The following is a 17,046-nucleotide window of genomic DNA, read 5'->3' on the forward strand; positions in this document are numbered from 1 at the left end:
AATTGTGTCACACACTGGTTCGCCATCTCTCACACAAAATTACCAAAACACAGCACAAATCCCGCCATTCAATTCCTTATAAACCATTGAATCAGGTACTGAAGCAGTGATGTGCCAAATGAAGTTCAGAAATCGTTGATCACATGATTCTGTTCAGCTGAAGCAAGCCTCATCACAGTGTTTCTGAAGCACTGTGTTAGGTTTTTTTTTACCCATGGGCCGGAGCTTCAGCTTCAAACAGGCCATTACCAGCTGTTGGAAAGTCTGTGTGTTTGCTCTTAAGTGGTGCCACACTTGTAAGGAAAATGCATTTGTGTAGTGAGCAGCAGAGTTAAGTATGTGTGTTGGAGTCATGAAAAAATCTCACTCTGCTACTGACTCTTGTTTGGAGCTTCTGGTTCATCCAGTGCTGACATGCAGGTGCCCAATTCTATTGTAATGTACAACACAGAAGAGCATCTTTTCTTTTCTTTGGTAAATTGCTGTAAAAGCGTAATCTAAATGTTAAAACAAAATCAGAATTTTATAATATACTAAGCTTTGATTAATTTACCTAGTTTACATCACAACACTCTATATGTAGAGTATATCATGTAAAGTACAATTCATTTACCTGAGCTGTGAGATATAGGGCAGACACTGAAGGAAACTCAGTACTTCACTCTTTTCATGTGAGCAGCCTGTCAGCTCCACTTGTTTCTTCTCTGGTTGGAGTTTCAGCACTTCCAGGAGGATGGAGGTCTTTCTCTCTGAGAGGTTTATGAACCAGACTGTAGGAGCTGACTGGGAAACTGACTGTAATGATGGAAGGACACTCAAGCCTGTTTTAATCTCATAGTCCTTCACATGGGAGTACAGATCAAAAAGGAAATCGCACCATATCTCTGTCAGAGGGAATGTTTTGTATCTGCACACTGATGATAACAGCTCCAGTATCTTCTCTCCTGTCTGCTGTTCTCGCTCTGCTGCTGCACAGAACAGATTCCCAAAGAACCTGGTTTCTTCTGAAGGCTCTGACAACGGAGGTATGACACTGAAATCATGAGTAAAAAAATGTATGAATTCTGGTTGTGCTTACTGACCTCAAATAGATTTTGTGTGGTACGCGACGCTCAAAAATCTGTCAAGAAATGTTTTATTATGACTTTGCTAAGCTACGAAGCCGCACTGCTTGATGGATTGTCAGAGCATTACGGCTAATGTAGTCAGGCGCCTCCCAGAGTAATCTGGGTCCAAAACTCCGTCCTTTCAGGTCCCAAAGTCAAACGAACACTGCAGCATCACTAAAAGTTAAAAACTGTCTAAATTCTTTCATCTTTAATAAAATGATCAGCGTTGCTGCTTTACCGGGTGCAACAATTAAGTTTAACATCCAGGCATCTATGAAAACAGAATTTATTAAATTTAACTGTGTTAGAAGTTAGCAGGAAGTTAGCAGAAAGTTAGCTCACTAGCTTTCACCTAAACATGATATAGCATGTTCTGAATGAAAGATTTCTGAAAACGTTAAAACGTACAACAATGCTATCACTTCCAACACAAATGAAGACACAAAACTAAACAGAAGTGACTTTTGCAAGGTTACTGAATTTGGACTAGCTGGTATATAATGATGTGCTACGTGATCGCTAGCGACACAGCTATGTTAGCATAACATAAACACAGTGAAGCTGGTAGATGAATGCTAACTTTTTTCCACTCAAAGGGAAGGGTTCCCGATGGTTTGGGACAAATGCAATCGCATGGCAGGATGTTTTAAACGGACCAAACTTCAGTCAGGAGAACAACTGAGATAATCCATCCACAATACGAGGTTAGTCATTAATATACTGCAACAACATGGGAATAGACCAGCTGCGAGACAATTCAGCATTAATGAATCAATGGTACGGAAGTGGAGGAAGCAAGAACAACAAGTTGAATAAAGTTTGACTTATCTGACTGTTTTGTTTCACTTAATGCGCCTTATGTCGTGGTCCTGAGTCTGACGACTCAGTGTTTTGTAGTGATGTGCGGATCGATACTGAAATATTGATTCCTCCAATACCAGTCATTTATGTTCTAGAATCGATTCTCACATTAAAATATTGATATTTTAGTAATTTAGGGTAAATTTGTAGTTTAACATTAACAGGAACACAGTGGATAGAACCTATTTCATTCGTATTGTCTACATTGGAAGGAACTACTTCCTCTTCCGCCTTTCATAGTCATGTGCAAAATACGGCTGTATAAATGTGTCGCAGCCCCTTGGTGTGAGCACTAGTGATGGTAAATTTGATTATTTTTACTGAATCGAGTTTTAATGAGTCACTCACCAAAGTGAATCGGATTTTTTGAGTCATTTGATTCACTGAGTCAGTTGACCAGAGAGTGCAAAAAATTTACATTTTCACTCAAACTTAATTTGTTTCTCTTTTCATGTAAATCCCACTGCTAAGATGAATGATTCTTAAAAAAACCCAACTATTTTATAGAGCAAAAACATTTCTAAAATTAAGCAATTTCCTATCAAAATTGCTTAATAAACATTTATTTTGTTTATTTTTATTTTATTAGTATTTTCCTTAAATGTGTTAAATATATATTTTCTCATCTAAATGTCCACTGAGCTGTGAGCCAGGGGGCGGTAATACGCCTTAACATTGGTTGTCAACCAAGAAGAAGAAGAAGCTGTGAGCCAGGAGGGAGGGGGTGAGCGAGTGAGTGATTCGTTCGTTCACTCTATGATTCAGCACAGGAAGGAGGGGGTTAGTGAGTGATTCGTTCGCTCTATGATTCAGCACAGGAGGGAGTTGGTGAGCGAGTCCTGAGTGATTTGCTTACGCTTACGATTCAACACAGGAAGGGAGGGGGTGAGTAGCTCAAATGTGCTGTTAGCATGTTGGCAGAGCGATGCTACTGTGAACCGAGGAGCTATTTTCTTGATGTGAGCTTCTACTCAGGGTTTTTTCTTCCAGTTCAGAGCAGAAATGCTTTTGTTAAGAAACTGGCTGTTGTTTTTTCCCCCCACAATTTTAATTATAAGCTAGATATATTTCTACTAATGGAATTGGTTTGCTAACAGAAACAGGGATGAGTCAGTGAGTCAGTTGGGCTTGTGAATCATGATTCACGAGTCAGTAAAGTGATTCTCGAGTATTGAACGATTCGTTCACAAATCGAACATCACTAGTGCGCACTCACAACAATGGCTGAGCGTAATTGGAGTCATGTGCAGACGTATTTTACATCCACAAACAGCCGAGACGTGGTTTGCGATACATGTGGCAAGAAAGTGAGGTGTTGTGGTAACACCACAAAGTTGTCAAACACCTCAGAGTAAATCCTGTCACAGAATATGACGAGCGTATGTTGGGGCGAACTGAAGAGGAGGAGTGGATGGGGACAGGTGCTGCTAGGGCGAGACAGACGTCTCTCACGAAGGCCTTTAGTGCTGCAGGCAGGCAAGGTGTTCAAATAGCGCACAACTTCAGGTTTTTTATTTCTATATGATGAACTCTGCATTATTAAGTGATAAGAACAAGTAATCTGCTGTCCTGTAATCATTATGAAGCTATAATTTGAGATACAATAAAAGACACAATAAATAAAATACGTTTTTGTACCCTCCTGTCTCCCATCCCTTGATTACTGCTTTGTGTATTTAAGCCCTGTGTGTTCTCCTGCCTGTTGCCAGTTCGTCTGCATTAATCCCCTCCATCATCCTGAGTGGTTTCCCTGTCCTTCACCCCATTTGGTTATCATTTTAGGTTTGCTCTTTAGTTTTCCCAGTTTAGGTTTCCTCAGTTACTTCTCATACCCCCACTGCCTGTTGTTGTCTTTTTGCCACTTTGAAAATAAACATTCACTCATATCATCCGTCCTTTGCCTGCGTTTTGGGTCCTTTAATAATTCCACACGGCTCATCCCACGAGCCGTGACACCTTATAATCCGTTGCGCCTTATGTATGAAAACAGATCCGTTCATCGACAGTGCGCCTTATGGTCCAAAAAATATGGTAACTTATTAACACTGACAGAAATGTGAATTTAACTGGCATGGTCCACTTAAGATCAAAGTGGGCTTATGTGGCCCATATTGTGAAATAAATTTGACAACTCTGACATAAATTAGAAAAATGTCATTCATTTACCTGAGCTGTGAGATATAAGGCAGACACTGCAGGAAACTCCTCACTTCACTCTCTTCATCTGAGCAGCCTGTCAGCTCCACTTGTTTCTTCTCTGGTTGGAGTTTCAGCACTTCCAGGAGGATGGAGGTCTTTCTCTCTGAGAGGTTTATGGACCAGACTGCAGGAGCTGACTGGAAAACTGGCTGTAATGATAGAAGGACTCTGAAAGCCATTTCAGAGTCACTGGAGTAGAGGTCCAGTAGGAAATCACACCATATTTCTCTAAGAGGAAATCCTTTATATGTGCACACTAATATTAACAGCTCCAGTAACTTGTCTCTTGTCCATTGTTCTCTCTCTGCTGCTGCACAGATCAGATGGCCAAATAACCGGATTTCTTCTGAGAATTCAGGAACCACACTGAAATGAAAGAATGAACCTTAAGATATGGATTTTTAACAGACAGAGCAAAACATTTGCTTAAACAGTACAAAATGTGTTTGTTTATTTTACACACTAGAAAAATGTACAATGGTGCAATTTCTTTAATTTAAGAATAATTAAATAAAAAAACAAAAAACAAACACACATTGCAAAGTCAATAATTTACCTGAGCTGTGAGATATAAGGAAGACACTGAAGAAAACTCCTCAGTTCACTCTCTTCACCTGACCAAGCTATGAGACTCAGTTGTTTCTTCTCTGCTTGGAGTTTCAGCACTTCCAGGAGGATGGAGGTCTTTCTCTCTGAGAGGTTTATGAACCAGACTGCAGGAGTTGACTGGAAAACTGGCTGTAATGATGGAAGGACACTCAAGCCTGTTTTCGTTGTATAATAGTACAGGTCCATTAGGAAATCACACCATATCTCCTGCAGAGGGAGATTTTTATATGTGCACACTGATGATAACAGCTCCAGTATCTTCTCTCCTGTCTGCTGTTCTCTCTCTGCTGCTGCACAGAACAGATCCCCAAAGAACCTGACTGCTTCTGATGATTCTGATGATGTAGTACTAAAACTGAAATCAAGAATATCAGCACATTTCATGAAAACTGTAGTATGAAAGTGAGTTGAAATATTTAATGCTTCTAGTATGACATTTCGTACCTTGTTCTGTTAACCCGAAATGCTTAAGTACATCAAAGAGACTCTTATGAAAACACAAAAGCATAAAAGCTAATACTTTACCTGAGCTGTGAGATATACGGCAGACACTGAAGGAAAGTCCTCCCTTCATTTTCCTCATGTGACCAGCCTGTGAGATTCAGCTGTTTCTTCTCTGGTTGGAGTTTCAGCACTTCCAGGAGGATGGAGGTCTTTCTCTCTGAGAGGTTTATGGACCAGACTGCAGGAGTTGATTTGAAAACTGACCACAAGGGTGGAAGGACACTCAAGCCCATTTCATGCACACTGGGGTAGAGGTCAAGTAGAAGATCACACCACTTCTGTTTAAGAGTGAATGTTTGATAACTGCACATTGATGATAACAGCTCCAGTATCTTCTCTCCTGTCTGCTGTTCTCTCTCTGCTGCTGCACAGAACAGATTCACAAAGAACCTGGTTTCTTCTGAAGGTTGTGAAGCCTGAGGCTTGAAACTGAAATTAAGGCAATATATATATGTTTTCAATGACAATCTGATAGCTTCTTTAAATGGTGTTAATGTTCTTGGAATATTTAAATCTGCATAAGGAAGAAAACATCAAAGAGAAACACAAATAAAAAAATGCTGACAATTTACCTGAGTTCTGTGATATAAGGCAGACACTGCAGGAAACTCCTCACTTCACTCTCTTCATGTGAGCAGCCTGTCAGCTCCACGTGTTTCTTCTCTGGTTGGAGTTTCAGCACTTCCAGGAGGATGGAGGTCTTTCTCTCTGAGAGGTTTATGGACCAGACTGCAGGAGCTGACTGGAAAACTGACTGTAATGATGGAAGGACACTCAAGCCTGTTTTATTCTTATAACAGTACAGATCAAGCAGTAAATCACACCATATGTCTTTAAGAGGGAATCCTTTGTATCTGCACACTGATGATAACAGCTCCAGTATTTTCTCTCCTGCCTGCTGATCTCTTTCTGCTGCTGCACAGATCAGATTTCCCAAGAATCTGATTTCCTCTGAAGGTTCTGATAACTGAGAAATGAATCTGAAATCATACAGATTCTAAATATAATACATAATATTTTTGAAGGCATACAATAATTTGATTGAGCAGCTTAACTTAAATAGATATCCAACATATTTACCTGAGCTGTGAGATATAAGGCAGACACTGCAGGAAACTCCTCACTTCACTCTCTTCATGTGAGCAGCCTGTCAGCTCCACTTGTTTCTTCTCTGGTTGGAGTTTCAGCACTTCCAGGAGGATGGAGGTCTTTCTCTCTGAGAGCTTTATGGACCAGACTGCAGGAGTTGACTGGAAAAATGGCCTCAAACCCTGAAAGTCACCTAAAAACTCTTTGCTATTCACATATTGAAACAAATCAAGAAAGATGTTGTCCAAGTCAGTTTTAACAGGAAACAATGGGAGGAGCATCTTCACTACATTGTAGAAGTTTGGTTCATCATGAAGTGCTGCTTTCAGGCATAAATCCATGAACAGCCTCTTCTGCTCCCTCTCCAGTGTCCCATGGTACTTCTCCTGGCTCCATGAAACTGGACCTCTGAAGCTGAACAAGAGAATTTCACATGTACAAATACATTTGTGTTTATCTTAATCTTGAAAAAAAATAATACAATTTACAGCAGGGAAGACACACAGGGTCCGTGCCATGCTGTAGTACAAATAGGTAACCACAACATTTATGATGGATATTTTGTGCAGAATGTCAGTGCTTGTACAAACCGAATTCTAATAAAGCTATGATGCTGTGTGACATATAAATACAAACAGAGTAAAATGATTGCGAATCTCATGAAGCAGTATTTTAGTCATCATAGAACATTAAAAAAAAAAACATATCAAATGTTGAAAATGAATTTGATGGGAGCAAAATGTCTCCAAAAAGTTGGGATGAGGCCATGTTTACCACTCTGTAGCACCCTCTCTTCTTTTATCAACAATCACTAAACACCTGGGATCTGAGGAGTGTGGTCCCAGTCCTGCCTGATAGAGGATTCAAGCTACTCAATGGTTCTTTTCATTTTGTCATGTGTCAACTGGTGAAAGGGCTGTACTGCCAGCAGGCCAGTTCACCACCTGAACTATTCTACTATGATGGAGTATCTGGTTTAGCATTATCTGACTGAAATATGTAGGGCCTTCCCTAAAAAAGGTCCATTGTCTTTAGTTTAAAGGCATATATAATATGCCTTTAAACTTAATACTTAATATATATAATATATATATATTGCTCTAAAACCTGTTTATAAGTTTTAGCAGTGATGATGCCTTTCTGTTTGAGCAAGCTGCAGATTCCATGAAGCTCTATACTGTCAGAGATGCAGGCTTTTGAACAGAGGACTTAGTACTTTAGTCCTGAGGATGAGGGTCCAAATTTTCTAGAGAAGACAGCAATGTTTCTGGAGCAGTGTTTCATGTTCTCATATGTCTTCTTTACACGATCTTATATGAGCTTTAACATGTGGAGTTAAACCCGATATCATGGTAAAGTGTGTAATAGACACTGTGGCCATTTCACATTTTCCCTCTCCAAAGTGTGAAGTGGGCACACATGCAGAAGTTCCAGTACCAGCAGGGGGAAATAATATATACGTATATATATAAAAAAATATTTATATTTATACCATATATAAATTCAATATAACTTATTTTTAAATCATACATGTTAAAGTCAGACATTCTTTTTTAGATTACAGCTCCTTAGTGTCTGACTCACTCACTCCCCCTCCCATCCTTCTCTCTCACATCAACACACAGCCTCTGAGGCCATCTTGTAGCTTAAACAAGCCGCTCCATATGAAATGTCAGTGAGATGCCTGTTATCAGTATCATGTCGTAGATGATATTTTCTTTTTCATTATATTGGTTAAATTTAGACCTGATTATATTTTTATTTTAATGTATTTTAATTAAGTGTGGTTAAATATCAGTAAAACCATGTATAAATTATGATTTTGTGTTTAACAATTAAAAAATACTTAATACAATTTCTCTCATTCAGAATCATGTATAATGATGGGCTGGTGACACATTTCTTTTCATTTCGAATTTCTGCAACCAGTTTCACACACACACAGGTCCTTATCGGCCAAGGCTGAAACTTTTCCCCCCCCTATCCTCTCTGGCAGTGTAGCAATCACAGTTGTTGTCTGAAGCCTAAAAAATGTCAAGCAGATTTATTTTCACTACTGAAGCATTTCAACATTTGCTATAATGGTCCACTTGGTAGTCATATTTTATTAGAACTTTACTAGGATTTTTTTATTTTGAGTTATTACAACCATAATGGACAAGACAGGGGGATGGAAAAGAAAAACAAGAAAGAAACACCGGGGAGAAAATTAATAGAAAGAGAGGAAGAGAAAAATAGAGGAGAAAAAGATGGATAGAGAGAGAAAGAGAGAGAGAAAACACTGATAATCTGCACCTGTTGAAAAGAAAGGAAAAGTAGAAGAACACAGGCAGTCATGTGATTGAGCGGACGGATGGAAACAATTAGTGATGGGGAGAAAAGGACCCAGATGCAAAACCCCTATGAGTGAAAGACCTAGGCAACAGCTGACCCTGCCTGGGATAGGGTCAAAGGGGCCCCACCCTGCTGCAAGGCACAGGGAATATGCATAAGGGCGAAAGTTGAATCCATGGGGTCTGGCCATACAAAGCTCACAAAAAGAACATGGGCTCACCCTTCTGTAGGGCCACCATCTACATCACTGAAGGCGTGGAGACATTGGCAAACCGATCCCCAGCTACCAAGGCTAGCCAGTGGGACATGAAAAGTCACGTCTCTGGTGGGGTAAGGATGCTGAATAAATGCATGAGGCTGAGAGCTACCGGCCCGATATAGTCGGGTTCACCTCAACACATGCCTTGGGCTCCAGAGCCAGTCACCTGGAGAGGGGCTGGACTGTCTCAATCTGGAGTTGCCTTTAATGAGAGGTGGCAGACTGGGGTGGGTTAGTATGTTCTCTGCGTGCTGCCTGTACATTGGAGTTTTTCCTAATGGATGAGAGGGTCTGGTTCCCTATACCTTTGCCCGATTATGGTCTGCACGTACAGTTCAGAGTACCCAGCCTTCTTGGAGTCCCTATGTGGGGTCTTTGAGGGTGCTCCACCTGGGGACTCTGTCGTCCTAGTGTGATACTTCAACATTCATGCAGGCAACAACAGTGAGACATGGAGGTGTGTGACTGGGGGAAATGACCTGCCAGTTCTGAACACAAGCGGTGTTCTCCTAGTGGACTTCTGTGCAGACCACAGTTTGTCCATAACAAACACCATGTTCGAACATAAGGGTGTCCATAAGTGCACGTGGGACCAGGATACTCTAGGCCACAGGTCAATGATCAATTAGATAATCATGTTATCAGATCTATGCTAGCATGTTGATGCCTGTTGTTGTGGTAACCACCAAACCAGACAGTGGACACCAGTGCTGAAGGGAACCATCAGGCTGAAGAAGGAGTCCTATCTGACTTGGGTAGCCTGAAGAACTTCAGAGGCATTGACAGGCTAAGCTGAGCATGGCTTTAACAGTGCCTGAAGCAAAAACTGGGATGTGGGAGGAGTTCAGTGAGGCCACGGAAAAAGACTTTGGGAGTGCCTCAAAGAGATTCTGGCAAGCAGTGGCTGTCCTTTGTCACTGATTCTGTTCATAATTTTTATGGACAGAATTTCTAGGTGTAGCCAAGTGGCAGAAGACTTCCACTTGGATGGTCTCAGAATCTCATCTCTGCTTTTTGCAGATGATATGGTTCTGTTGGCTTCATCAGGTGGTAGCCTCCAGCTCACACTGGAGTGGTTCGCAGCGTCAGGTATGAGAATTAGCAAATCCAAGTCTGAGCTCAGGATCCTCTGCCAGAAAAGTAAGTAGCTCAGGGTCTTGTTCGTGAGCGAGGAGCGGGAGATCAACAGACAGAGTGGTGCTGCGGCTGCAGTAATCCGAACGCTCCCGGTCTGTCATGGTGAAGAGAGACCTGAGTGTAAAAGTCAAGCTCTCAATTCACCAGTCGGTGTATGTCCATACCCTCACCTTTGCATGCTGTCCATGCTTTGGTGTGGGAAAGCATGGAAGGGACATTGTGGGCCAGCATGTCTATAACAGGCTTTGCCATGATACTGGGTTGGTATAATACAGTGAACTGTGTAAACAGACAGTGATTTCTGGAAGTATTCCCAAGTTCATGCAGTGATGCTCTGTCTGTCCTGGTCGTTGTGTCCTCAGAGATGTTTTTCTGCAGTGCCTCACACTGCAGAAAAACATCTGCAGTGTGAGGGCAGCTGTGGTTACAACTGTGGTTTGCCTCCACCAGTGTGTGAATGTGAGAGTGAATGAATAGTGGAATTGTAAAGTGCTTTGAGTGTCTAGAAAAGCGCTATATAAATGCAATCCATTATTGTTATTATTATCATTATTATTATTATTTTCATGACATAATTATGCTGGTTTGCTGCCCGAGGGCTCAAAGGTCATAAGTATCCAATATTGTTTTTCATCCTTGTCCTTTGCACACAGAGATTTTTTTCAGATTATCTGAATCTAATGATGATATTATGTACTGTAGATAATTAGATCTTCAAAGTCTTTTTTTTTACACTACATTATTCTGAATGGTAAATGCTCTTAAGTAGTTGCAAAACGTCCCTTCAGCTTTTTCTTTTTAGTGCCAGCCTTTTGTTGGCCTCATCCCAAATTTTTGAAATGTGTTGCTGCCAATAAATGCAAAATGACCTAATATTTTCCCTAAAATGTTAAATTTTCTTTGGTTCACAACAGGTTTTGATATTTAATAGGTTCTGTGTTCTATTGCGAATAAAATATGGGTTTTTGAGATTTCCTATTTGTTTTTTTATGTAAATTTTAAATAGTATCCCCGAATTCTGAACTTTTTCAGAATTGGGGTTTCATGAATGAAATGAAAACTAACAAATTAGACATTCAGATTCATCAAGCACCATGAGACCAGCCTGAGGCCTCTCGGATTCTATGAAATGTAAGGCCTCAGATTTACTGTAGTTTTCGGGTCATAAGCCGCTACTTTTCACCCACACTGTGAACACTGCGGCTTATACTGAGGGGCGGCTAATGCATATTTTTTTTCATGCGGCCAAAAACATTTTGCCTGGTAACAGTAGACTAATAAAATTGATAAGTAGTATATATATGGTATATATTTTTTTACCGGTTGTTAACCCTTTAAAGCCGGGTGGAGCGGGCACGCTCAGTTTTGCATAACTATTTTTAAATCCCGGTAGCACTGCAACCACGTAAGCTAGCGCAATAATTCTTTTTGCATATGAAACCGGAGGAGTTGTACTTACATCTTATGCCATCAGCTTGTCCTAGGTCACAGTTTCCTTCCACATATAGCTTTGCAAAAATTGCATAAAAGCACTTGCAGCAACAAAAACATAATATTCCAGAAACACGCTTTGCCGATCCGATCAGCTGTTCGTAACACTTCCTATGTCCATCAGCGTGAACTATGGCATGTCAGCCATGACCTGCCTGCCATGACCTGCCTGAAACCGGAAGTGACCTCATATTGCGGAAATGTAGTTGTTTTTTTTTACCATCGTGGCCTTATGAGCCTATACTTGTGTTTTTAAGTTATGTTTGACTTTATGACTTTCTGTGTATTTTCTGGGATGCTTAGGACTCAAATTGCACTGCTGGAAATAGTTTATTTTGATGCACATGCTGTTTTTTTGCAAATTTGCATTATAATATTTATTTTCGTTTTTCCTGCAGTATATAAAAATTGGTGTATTTCAAAAATAAAACTATGAAGACACTCAAAATAAATTTCCTGTGGTGGGAAACTAGTTTGTGCAACTTTTTTGTATTTACAGTTTTGATGGATAAGCCTCTTAAATGTCTCTAACTAGAAATATATGTTAAAAAAAACAAAAACGATTTTCAATTTTTTGGTAGTTTATTGCACTTTTTTGCAATTTATGTAATTACTATGCACTTAATGCATACATATTATTAAAATTTGGGCTATAATGGTTGTGTTGATGTATAGCAACTTGAAATGCTCCCAAAAATGGCACTACAGCATGTAAAAATATAATATAAGCTCTGGCGGACTTGGGTTCTATGGTAGGTCTTAAAGGGTTAGGAGACGTTGTAATGTTGTTTGTGCACTGTTCCGTAAAAAACCCACAAGCATCGTAATTTCTGTGTTACCGATACGTACGTATACTTAAAGGTAGCTGTGTTAAAGGCGCTGTTGGAGGGAAAAAAGCATTTGCAGTATGTATTTTTGTATGTTACCATAACGTTTATGTTACCATGTTTATGTTACCATGTTTATGTTACCATGTTTATGTTACCATGTTTATGTTACCTTACGGATTAAATTAAACGTTAAAAATCCTCACGTGTAATATTTCTGTGTAAATATCTCATATTACAAGTGAAATGCATACGGCTTTAAATCCGGTGCGGCCTGTACAAGTACAAAATTGATTTTCTTTCTAAAATTAGAGCATGCGGCTTTTAATCGGGTGCGCTCTGTAGTCCGGGATTTACGGTAATCACATTATCCAGCTTTCAGTTCAAAATTTAAAGCTCCTTTTCTATTTTTTTTAAAATGCCACCACAAAATAAGTCTCTTTTTTAACAGTCACAGACTATAAAAATAAGCAGGTACATAATTATTTGAAAGGAAAAGCTACATACCTGACTGAGCTGATGAACGGGAAAGCCTTTAGTAGAGACTCACACTGACTCTGACAGGGAGGAGTTTCATTGTCCCAGTAGAGGCAGACATTAACCTTTGTAGGCATCCTCTGCATGACTTCCACAGCTCTTTCATAAAGCTGCTTTTCACCATCAACTGGAAGGTGAAGGTTTCCATCTAGGCTGAGTAAGGTTTCAAAGTCCATCTGCTCTTCACTGATAAGAAAAAGCTCCCACAGCTGTTGAGCCAGAGAGTCAGACCTATAATTGAAAGAAGAGATCATTATCTCATTGTAAAACTAACCAAGAATATGAGTCTTATTACAGGTTGTAACCTAAGCAGTAATATAACCCTAAAACTGCATGTTCATTCTTACCATTGGACATTTTCAAAGCATCCAAACAGCTGTCTCATTCCTTGTTCTGATATGATCACGTCCTCGAGGTTCAGCCTTATTTTCCTTTCCTTTGACTGAGTGACCACAAAGGCCACAGCACAGCAAGGGTAAGGATCCAGACTGTCTCCACTGAGGTCAAGATGGTAGTCCAGTTTGTCTAGAAGGTAGACGCATGCTTCAGGACTCTGGGACTCATACAAGCACTGGCATAAGAACAGTATGTCGACATGGAGCCCACTGTCCTCAGTATCAGCCTCTTCTTGCTCACACAGATGAGGAAGAAATGTGTTTATCAGCTCCTTGAAGAACCAGTTAGATGTATTCTTCAGGTCCTGATCTGGAATCAGATGCTTCATCAAACTTGGGCTCTTCTCATTCAACAATCGACACATGAAGGGGATCAGATGTTTCATGTGTTTCTTCTCCTCTGTGAGGCACTGCTGAAAAACATCTCTGACTTTATCAGGATTCTTCAGGAGCCACAGTGCTGCAAAAAACTCCTGCACTGTGTAATGGAGGAATGCATGTGTGGTTATTGTTTCAGTCGGGGCCACCTTGATGAGAAGTGGTTTCAGGAAGGACAGGACACAGATGTCTTCACAGGTCAGGTCTGTCAGGTTCACAGATTTTTGTTGGGTTGCAAGAAAAGCAGCTTCAGCCAGAGACAGAATTTCTTCTCTCTTGGTTTTGATGAAGGAATTTAGATCTTTGTTCTTTTTTTTGCTGTTTATCTGAAGGCAGAATCGAACAATATTGATGTATATCTCAGTTATTGTACATGGCTGTGGAGCATCTTTTGATGAAAAGCAAACAGCCATCATCAGTGCATACATGGGGACATGACAAAGAGTTATCAGTTCCAAGTTACTCAAAACTTTCTTCTGATCTTCACCGAGTGTTGCAGATAGGTATGTTTTTATAGTCTGCTCACTAAAGCCTTTCACCTCCACTCTGTCAAAGTCCCCAGAAAACAAGTCTTCATCCTCATCATCTGGTCTGCATGTTATGATGATCTTTGCGAGCGGCAGTAGGTCTTTGTTCAGAAGTTTCTCCACCACTGATGAAGAGATATCTGTGAGTCCATCAAAAATGATTGTAACATTTTCAGAGTGTCTCTCTATGTCCTGTAAGACCTCATCTTTGCCTTCATCTGGACCACAATAAAAGCTGAAAAGAAGTTCCTCCAAATCCTTGGCGTTCACGATCTGTGCTGTTTCCCTCATGTCAAAGTAAAACATGTAATCAAGCTCTTTGCTTTCTCTTTCTGCCCAGAGTCTCAGCATTTCACGAGTCAGTGCTGTCTTTCCAATTCCAGGTTTTCCAACCAAGATAATGTTTTTATCTGTTTTCAGCAGCACAGTGGGGGAAATGGTGGGTTTCTCTTCAGGGATGTATGTCCTCAGTTTTTTAGGGCGACTCAGCTTGCTTTTCCTTTTTTTTAATTTTTTTATTTTAGATGGACAAACACTTTCCTCTGTGTCTAATATAAGTGACGTGTATGACAGATCAGGCGTCTTGTTTCCTTCAAACCATTTTTTACTTGCTGCCCAAAAGTCATTTGATATTTTTTTTGCTTTTGACTTTAACTTTTCTTGATATTTGTGGCATGACCTTGGTCCTAAAAAACAGTGACAAAACAAATTCACTATGAATTAAATCAGTTGTCTTTCCAAATAACAGACACATTTGTGCAATGTATTAAAGTGCAGTTCATCAGTACATCAAAGATTTTTTTAAATTGAGATTTTACTACAAAATACCTTGTAAGTAGTGTGTATCGACTTGAGTCTCCTCCTTGAAGGAAAAGCAGCTGATCCAATGATGCAGATCAAACTTGTTTTTCTCAGTGGAAGCATCGCTGTTTTTCTCTAAAGTCCTCTTCCTTGTCATGTCGATAATCTTGAGTAACTCATAGCAGGCTGCTTCTCCTTTTTTTGTGACTGAGATCAGTGTTGTTCTTATTTTCTCTTCATCAGTTTTCTCTGCCTTTATATTGCTGACTTCTTCATCACCAAGAACACCTTTCTGATTCAAGTTTTCCAAAATCACAGAGAGATCCTTTAATCCGCTTATAAGATGGCGTTTGGCACTCGTGACCCAGTCTAACGCAGACTGTGATGTGCAGGCCATGTTTCCTTATGTGTACACGCTGACCCAACTTCACTGACCTGCAGATCAAAATACTAATTTAAAAATGTTCATTTAAAAAGTTTAACTATATTTGAACTGTTTATAGTTATTATATCATTGATGTATTAGGTTTTATATGCATGTAATTTAAACTGAATTAATATTTACAGCTTAACAATGACTTGCAATTCAATAAAATTAGCAATTCGACAATATTGAGAATAATTCTGTAACAATATACAGTGATAATGATATTGGTTGACAAGAAATAGTTATTACTCCCTGAAATTGTCACGATCCTGGGTCTTATGACCCAGTGTTTTAGTTCATTTTGATGTTTATAGTATGTTTAAGCTCATTAGGTCTCCTATGTTCATTTGCTTATTAGTTCCCCCTTGTGTTTCCAACCCATGTTAAGTCTCCCCTGCTCTTCATGTGTTTCATGTCTGTGTCTTACGTTGTCAAGTTCTGGTTGTCATGTCTGCGTCTCATTATATTTCCTATTTTATTTTGAAGAGATCTTGTGTTTTTATATTATGGGTTATGTTTTGAGTCCTTTGTTGTACTGTTTCTTGTTTCCTTAGGTCTCAGTTATGGTTATCATAGGTTTAGTTCTTTGGCTTTGTAATATGGCTTCCCTGTGTTCCATGTTGTGTCTACTGTGATGTTTTTGTACCATGTTTCAGGTTCCTATGTTCCGTCTCCCCAGTTGCTGTTAAGTTTACATGTCTAGAGTTCAGTCAGTATGTTTCCTGTTTTATTTTGAAGAGGTCTGGTGTTCCTGTGTTCATCGTGTTTAGTTTTACTCTTCCACTGTGACGTCGTTACGTTCATGTGTCAGCTGTTTCCCCATGTGTTCCCACTTCCCTCATTATCCTCCTGTGTGTATTTGTAGCTGAGATATAATATACTGAGTGTGAACATTCTCAAAACTGTATTGTATATAGTTTATTTATTTTTTATTGTGTAAATTTAATTTATGTAAAACTAAGGTTCCACGTGTCACTGTTGAAGTGGGGCATTAATCAGTGTGACGCCACTTGTAAACATGTTGCGTGTGTGGGGTTTCCCAGCCAGAGCTGCATGGACTCCACACTGGTGAGGCACACTTTCTGTAGCTCCTCTCCCTGTACTAAATTATACATTTAAATTTGGTGTATTTTTCTTTGCTAAGGATTAGTTCTTATGGCTAAAAACTCCCAAAGTGTTTTTGATTGCTTTGAACGAGAAAAATAGTAATTGGAACTGCGTTTTATCTGTTACACCATCCGTTTATGTGGTCCTTACTTGTGCTAAACAGGGATGAGGAGAGGCCTGCTGTTGCTGTGTGACACTGATTTTGCTGCTGCACTTTGTCTTTTAGGTATGTGTAAATGTATAGGTTATGTTTTATGTGTATAATGACTTCATGACCTGAGGCTGCACACTGAATAGTATTTTCAGCCATGTTGAGAAAAGTTAAAGTTGTTTGAATATGTATTGTGTAATTGATCCATCTTAGTGGGGATTTAAATATTACAAGTTATTATTAGTGACTTCATATTTGTCTCTGTTTTACCCCACTATAACATTTGACTTTAAAGTGGCTGTTG

The 17,046-nt window shown here is 39.6% G+C and overlaps 1 protein-coding gene across 2 annotated transcripts in view; it reads right to left on the reverse strand.

The window, feature by feature from the left end:
• LOC309701437 (uncharacterized protein) overlaps positions 1-17,046 on the reverse strand; it is a 266,740-nt gene that overhangs the window by 184,804 nt on the left and 64,890 nt on the right. For both annotated transcript variants that reach the window (XM_082525624.1, XM_082525625.1), the window contains exon 13: positions 614-1,033. In XM_082525624.1, coding sequence (XP_082381750.1) covers positions 614-1,033 — 420 coding nt within the window. The remainder of the gene's footprint in view (positions 1-613; positions 1,034-17,046) is intronic.

This window comes from Aulonocara stuartgranti (assembly GCF_965226115.1).
Source record: "Aulonocara stuartgranti genome assembly, chromosome: 23".
In the NCBI taxonomy this organism is placed as follows: Eukaryota; Metazoa; Chordata; class Actinopteri; order Cichliformes; family Cichlidae; genus Aulonocara; species Aulonocara stuartgranti.